This window comes from Lepidochelys kempii, chromosome 1 (genome assembly GCF_965140265.1).
Source record: "Lepidochelys kempii isolate rLepKem1 chromosome 1, rLepKem1.hap2, whole genome shotgun sequence".
Classification (NCBI taxonomy): domain Eukaryota; kingdom Metazoa; phylum Chordata; order Testudines; family Cheloniidae; genus Lepidochelys; species Lepidochelys kempii.
The window spans coordinates 350,739,661-350,746,992 of record NC_133256.1 but is presented as its reverse complement, the minus strand read 5'-3'; the positions used below and the strand labels follow the sequence as shown (position 1 = coordinate 350,746,992).

Sequence of the window (7,332 nt, the reverse complement as noted above, 5' to 3'; positions counted from 1 at the left end):
CTTGCTCAGATTCTGCCAGATCTGTGGCATCCTCTGCCTCCCCTCTGCAGCGTGTCTGGGCGTGTCTGGCCTCTGCATCCTGGGTGCAGGCCTCTCCTCTGTTGGAGAGAGTGACAAGCCTCCTTCCCCTCTGGCAGTTCCCCCTGACTGAGCAGCTCTGCAGACTTTTATACCTGACTTCCAGACAGAGCATGCCTGGCAGAGCCTCAGAGGCAGGGCTTCTTCTGCTAGGAGGGAAGGATTAACCCCTGATGTAGCAGTGGGGGATTGATCCACCCCATCACAGGGCTGCATTAATGCAGGTGTTCAGGACCATTAGCTGCATTGTCCTACGAAGGACTGTGACTCTTGGCAATGTGTGTGAAATAGTGGAAGGCTTTGCAGCAACGGGATTCCCTAACCGCTGTGGGGCGACAGATGGAACACATATCCCAATTTTGGCCCTGGACCATCTTGCGATGGAGTAAATCAATAGAAAGGGGTACTTCTCTATGGTATTGCAGGCACTTGTGGAGCACCATAGGCATTTCACTGACATCAGCGCAGGGCGTTGCATCTTCAGGAACACTGGCCTGTACAGAAAGCTGCAAGCAGGGACTGTCTTTCCAGACCAGAAGATTCCAGTGGGGGATGTTGAAATGGCCAGTGATCCTGGGAGACCGAGCATACCCCTTATACCCAGCATACCCCTTATTCCCATATGTGAAGCCTTACACAGGAAACCTGGACAGCAGCAAGGAGCACTTCAACAATATGCGGAGAGGGTGCAGAATGACCGTAGAATGTGTCTGTGGCAAATTAAAAGCATGCTGGTGCTGCCTTTGTGGCAGTTAGACCTAAATGAGGAAAATATTTCCATGATCATAGCAGCCTTGTGAGCACTCCATAATATTTGTGAGGCTAAGGGTGAAAAGTTTCCCCCAGGGTGGAGCGCGGAGGCGGATCGCCTGGGAGCTGATTTTGAGCAGTCAGATACCAGGGCTATTAGAGGGGCACAACAGGTCGGGGACTATTCGAATCAGGGAGGCTTTGAGGCACCCCATTCACAATGAGGACCAGCAATGTGTCTTTCTATACAGCACTCCGCCAAGCTTTGTTAACTTGCTGCTTTGCATGAAAATTGTGATGATTCCTGAGTGGGATTCCTACTCCACAAATGATCACATTGCCACTGTGTATTAATCCCAGCAGCAGCCACCATGTGTAGCAGACAAATAAGTGTGTGTGCTACGTGTCCCTCGCAGTGCCTGATCCTAGGAGTCTGCTACAGCTCTCAGCTACTAGCTCTTAGTCCTCTAGTGCCGGCTGTGGAGGGTCATAATTAAGGCAACGTTTTAGTCATGGGTATTTTTAGTAAAAGACACAGATGGGTCACGGGCTGTAAACAAATATTCATGGCCTGTGACCTGTCCATGACTTTTCCTAAAAATACTGGTGACTAAAACTGGGGGGCGGGGGCTGCCCAGAGGCCCTGTGGGTGCTGGGGGAGGGTGGCCCTGTGCTGGGGTGGGCAGGTGGGGGGGGGGTGACCCGGGACCCCTGCTGGTGATGGAGAGAGGGCGGGCAGCAGCGCATGGCCTGGGACCCTGGTGGTGCTGGGAGTTGGTGGGGCTGGCAGGCTCCCTACCCGGCTCCACGCCTTCCCCCTCCCCAGCAGCAGAGTTTGGGTGTGGGAGGAGCAGGGGATTGGGGCAAGGGATAGGGTGAGGTGGGCTCTTGGCAGTGCTTACCTGGGGGGCTCCCCGGAAGCAGCGACATCCCCCTCACTCAGCTGCTAGGGGGAGGCGTGGCCAGCCCAGCTCTGTGCGCTGCCTCTGCCTGGAAGCACCGCTCCCGTTGGCCGCCTCCCAGACAATGTGAGCTGCGGGGATGGTGCCCTGGGTGGAAGCAGGTGCACAGAGCTGCCTGGCCACATCTCTGAATAGCAGCTGAGCGAGGGGATGTCACCGCTTCTGGGGAGCCCCCCAGGTAAGCGCTGGGGGGGGGGGTGGGCATGGTGGCCTGGGACTGCCCCAGCAGTGGCTGGTGCTCCTGGTGCAGGGACTGCCTGAGCTGCCCCCGAGCCAAGCTCACCGGCTGCTGCAAAAGTCCCGGAGGTCCCGGAAAGTCACAGAATCCGTGACCTCCGTCACAAACTCGCAGCCTGAGTCACGATTCCAGCTCTGCGGGGCTCTGATGTTTACAGAACAGACAGACACGTCCCTGCTTTGAGGCACTTAGTGCCTGAGTGGAGATGAGACCAGGAGGAGATGACACAGGGAGGGTGGGCCAGAAAAGAGGAAACTCTGCTTATTGCAGATCTCTGGAGGGAGACCAAATCCTGTCCCTTATCCAAAAGGCCAGGCCCATCCTGCCTCCCTCTGGGGGTTCCCTTCCTCTCCTCCAGTGGGATCTGGGCAGTTCAGGACACAGTCAGAGGGGGCAGGATGGACTCGTCTACATGGGGGCCAGGAATGGGACAGAGGAGACACACAGAACTGCATGCTCAGGAGAGTTTATTATTGTAGTGGGATGCAGACATTGAGGGGAAGGGAGGGAAGGGGCAGGAGTGTAACTCGAACAGAGACACTTGGGGGAAGAGAGTTTGCAGCTGGGGAAGTGAGATCTGGTCTCTCAGGGAGGGAGGGGACTGGTCCTTGAAGTAGCAAAAGCATCCGAATGTCTGGGACGTTGCCTGATCATGCCCAAGGAGCCCAGGTCTTTTGCATCCCAGGTGCTGAGCTCCCCCTTCAGGCGCAGGCGAGCGACTCCCCTCGCTAGAGTCCATACTTGCAAATGTAGGTGTTTTGCTTGTTACAGGTAATATCGTTCCATTTCTTAAAATCTAGAAGGCAAAACAGAAAACACTGGGGCAGGGGAAGGGCAAGTGGGGCCATTCCTGCCCTTACAGTGACCCCCCCCCTCATTGCATCCTGCTGAGAGAAGACCCCACAGCTCCTGTGCAGGAGGCTGTGAGGATGAGGAGGCTGAAGGTGAAGGCCCATGTGCCTCAGACAGGGACAGGTTCCATCGCTCTCTGAGGGACGCTGAGTCAGCGTGACAGTGGAAGACCCTCTTCTATTGTGTTGGAATGTGTCTGATGAGAGCACAACGGGGCCTCTTGGTGCTAGGTGCTGTGTCCATACACACACTGACAGACAATCCCTGCCCAGAGAGCGCACAGTCTAAATAGACAAGAGGTGGGAAGGGAAACTGAGGCCCAGAGTGGAGAAGTGACTTGCCCGAGGTCACCCAGAAGCTCAGTGGAAGGGCTGGGAATAGAAGCCAGGTCTCTGGAGTCAGAGTCCCGTACCTGTCCACTAGACCACGCTGCCTCTCGATCTGCGACTGCTGTTACCACCCACCCCCCCCAACACCCCTCAAAAGGCCAGAAAGGAGAGCGTGAGAGCCCTGGCTAGGTGCCAGCAGGGAGACAAGCTCAGGAAGTGTGACACCAGCTCGCTCTGTGCTGAATGAGCCGGCCCTACCTCCATCTCCTGCACATCTGGGTTTGTGTGTGGCCCGGGGCAGCATCTCTCCCCAAGGGACAGCACAAAGGATTCTGGCTGGTGAATCTTGCCCATATGCTCAGGGTTTAGCTGATGGCCATATTTGGGGTCGGGAAGGAATTTTCCTCCAGGGCAGATTGGAAGAGGCCCTGGAGGTTTTTTGCCTTCCTCTGTAGCATGGGGCACGGGTCACTTGCTGGAGGATTCTCTGCTCCTGGAAGTCTTTAAACCACGATTTGAGGACTTCAATAGCTCAGACATAGGTGAGAGGTTTTTCGCAGGAGTGGGTGGGTGAGATTCTGTGGCCTGCGTTGTGCAGGAGGTCGGACTAGATGATCATAATGGTCCCTTCTGACCTTAGTATCTCTGAATCTATGAATTGCTGTGAACTTCACCCTTTCTCCCGTTTGCAGTGCCACAGAGCCCTGGGCGCGTTATTCAGAAATGGTACCCACACTGGCTTTGCAAATTTTTCACTTTAACGATTTGCTGAGTGTTTGATTGGTCATGCAGGTCACATGGCATTGCTCCCGCTCCATGATTGGATGAATGACTCTTTTTCAGTAGGAGATAATGGAAAAGCAAATCCTGCCCAGTGTGAGGTTGAGGGAAGGAGCATTCGTGCCAACGCTCCTGAACACTCAGACTCAGGAGCATCTGCGGCTGGGCGAGTCACGTGACTAGCATGGCCCATGAACAATGATCGGGGGAGAGCCGTATCCGTCCGTATCCACAAAAACAACCAGGAGTCCGGTGGCACCTTAAAGACTAACAGATTTATTTGGGCAGAAGCTTTCGTGGGTAAAACCCCACTTCTTCAGATGCATGGAGTGAAAGTTACAGATGCAGACATAAATATACTGGCACATGAAGAGAAGGGAGTTACCTCACATGCGGAGAACCAGTGTTGACAGGGCCAATTCGATCAGGGTGGATGTAGTCCACTCCCAACAATAGATGAGGAGGTGTCAATTCCAGGAGAGGCAAAGCTGCTTTTGTAATGAGCCAGACACTCCCAGTCCCTATTCAAGCCCAAATTAATGGTGTTTAATTTGCAAATGAATTTTAGTTCTGCTGTTTCTCTTTGAAGTCTGTTTCCGAAGTTTTTTTGTTCATGTACAGCTACTTTCAAATCTGTTATTGAGTGTCCAGGAAGATTGAAATGTTCTCCTACTGGTTTATGAATGTTATAATTCTTGACATCTGATTTGTGTCCCTTTATTCTTTAACGTAGAGACTGTCCAGTTTGACCAATGTACATGGCAGAGGGGCATTGCTGGCACATGATGGCATAGATCACATTGGTGGATGTGCAGGTGAACGAGCCTCTGATAGTGTGGCTGATGTTATTAGGCCTTGTGATGGTGTCCCCTGAATAGATATGTGGACACAGTTGGCAACGGGCTTTGTTGCAGGGATAGGTTCCTGGGTTAGTGGTTCTGTTGTGTGGTGTGTGGTTGCTGGTGAGTATTTGCTTCAGGTTGGGGGGCTGTCTGTAAGCAAGGACTGGCCTGTCTCCCAAGGTCTGTGAGAGTGAGGGATCGTTTTCCAGGATAGGTTGTAGATCGTTGATGATGCATTGGAGAGGTTTTAGCTGGGGGCTGTATGTGATGGTCAGTGGCGTTCTGTTATTTTCCTTGTGGCGCCTGTCCTGTAGTAGGTGATTTCTGGGTCCTCGCTTACAGACAGCCCCCGAACCTGAAGCAAATACTCACCAGCAACTACACACCACACCACAGAACCACTAACCCAGGAACCTATCCCTGTAGCAAACCTCGTTGCCCACTCTGTCCCCATATCTACTCATGTGACACCATCAGAGGACCCAACCACATCAGCCACACCATCAGGGGCTCATTCACCTGCATGTCTACTAATGTGATCTATGCCATCCTCTGCCAGCAATGCCCCTCTGCCATGTACGTTGGCCAAACCGGACAGTCCCTACGTAAAGAATAAATGGACACAAATTGGACATCAGGAACGGTAACACACACAAGCCAGTGGGAGAACACTTCAATCTTCCTGGACACTCAGTAACAGATTTGAAAGTAGCTGTACTTGGACAAAAAAACTTCAGAAACAGACTTCAAAGAGAAACAGCAGAACTAAAATTCATTTGCAAATTTAACACCATTAGTTTGGGCTTGAATAGGGCCTGGGAGTGGCTGGCTTATGACAGAAGCAGCTTTGCCTCTCCTGGAATTGACACCTCCTCATCTATTGTTGGGAGTGGACTACATCCACCCTGATCGAATTGGCCCTGTCAACACTGGTTCTCCACTTATGAGGTAACTCCCTTCTCTTCATGTGCCAGTATATTTATGTCTGCATCTGTAATTTTCACTCCATGCATCTGAAGAAGTGGGGTTTTACCCACGAAAGCTTCTGCCCAAATAAATCTGTTAGTCTTTAAGGTGCCACCGAACTCCTGGTTGTTTTCATGAACAATGAGTCACTCATGAATTAGGGAGTGAGCTTTCCCTGTTCACCCAGCTCTCTGTCCTATTGCCAGCGAATGGGATGAGACCCTCAGCCCCTCTCCGCCCCCCAGGCCACTCCAGCAACACGGATAGCTGGAAGCTGGCTTAAACGGCCAGCTGGGGATTCCTTGTGCGTAGGGAAACCCAGCAGAGACAGCTGCCCTGCCCAGTCCTGGCCCCCGCAGCATAAGGGACAGGCAGGGTGTGGCGGAAGCCACTGAGCTCTGGCAATCCAGGTTGTTACTGCCACAGTCAGAGCAGCCCTGAGGTTGCTCTAAATTGCCCTGGGGCCCAAAGAGCCCCCTGGTTGCCTCCGGAATCAGGGTGGCAAAAGCCACCAAGGCACCAACTGAAGAACCCATGCCCCACCTATGTGGCCCCTAGTGGGCAATTCCTCTGCTCTGGTCTTTCCCTTTAACTGAGCATCTGGGGCCAAATGTACAGCCTGGCCTGCCTCGGACTGGAGCTGAGCCGAGCCTCAACCTGGGACGCGTGGGGGAGGAGTTCCCAGGTGAGATGAGGGGATTATCTCTGGAGCGCAGCAGTGTGAGCAGAGAGAGAGAGGCAGGGTGCCTGGACAGGAGGCCATCTCTGCCAGGTCCTGTCTTGGCTCCTTTGTGGGTGAATGTGTGTTTGAGCTGTCTGCTTACCCCTGTAGTTCAGCAGCTCGATACAGTACTCAGCGTTATGCACATTGTTTGGTTCCCCAGGGTTCCAAGCACTGTAATGATACAGCGACCCATCTGTCCACTTCCAGCAATTGTTCTGCAGAGACAGGGAAGAAAGGTTGTTGGGTCCCGGGGAGAAGAGACCTTGGTGATAAGGCACCATAGAAACACCTGAACCCAACAAAGATGTGCCCTACTCAGGCAGTGGGAGGGAGTCGGGGAAGGTCCGTGGGGCAGTGGGTGGGGAGAGGCCAGCTCAGGGGAAGAGGCCCTGGAGACCCTGATCCAATAGTAACACTTAGCACATAAACTTTACCTTCTGCCTTCCAAGCTCTTTGCCTGAATTAACAAAACTCCTCGTAATGGAACAGAGTCGCTCTAGAGTATGTTCTAGTCCCTAAACCCCATGGGCACAGCCTGCCGTCGGGCACTGGTGGTTTTAAGCTGGGTGATCTCATCTTGTTTAAGCAAAAGAAAAGTGCACCTGAGATGGAGATGCTGGTTGGGTCAGGGAATGGGATACAGGGCCTTTTCTCCTGTAGTGGGCTGAGCACCAGTCTGGCCCCAAGTTATCAGGACTGGCTAGCTCAGTAGAATCAGAGAAGGGGACATGGGGCCTTTCACCTCTAGGGGTGCTGGCTCTGGCTTTGGGAGTCAGAGTACTAGATCCAATCTCTTTCCAGGCCAGGGGGA

General features: G+C 53.2%; 1 protein-coding gene across 5 annotated transcripts in view; it reads right to left on the bottom strand.

The window, feature by feature from the left end:
* Positions 1 to 2,509: 2,509 nt before the first annotated feature.
* LOC140907130 (C-type lectin BpLec-like) overlaps positions 2,510 to 7,332 on the bottom strand; it is a 57,448-nt gene continuing 52,625 nt past the window's right edge. For all 5 annotated transcript variants that reach the window (XM_073332385.1, XM_073332394.1, XM_073332403.1 and 2 more), the window contains 2 exons: positions 6,622 to 6,736; positions 2,510 to 2,824 (listed from right to left, as the gene is read on the bottom strand). In XM_073332385.1, the coding sequence (XP_073188486.1) occupies positions 2,757 to 2,824; positions 6,622 to 6,736 (183 nt within the window). In that variant the 3' untranslated portion in view covers positions 2,510 to 2,756. The remainder of the gene's footprint in view (positions 2,825 to 6,621; positions 6,737 to 7,332) is intronic.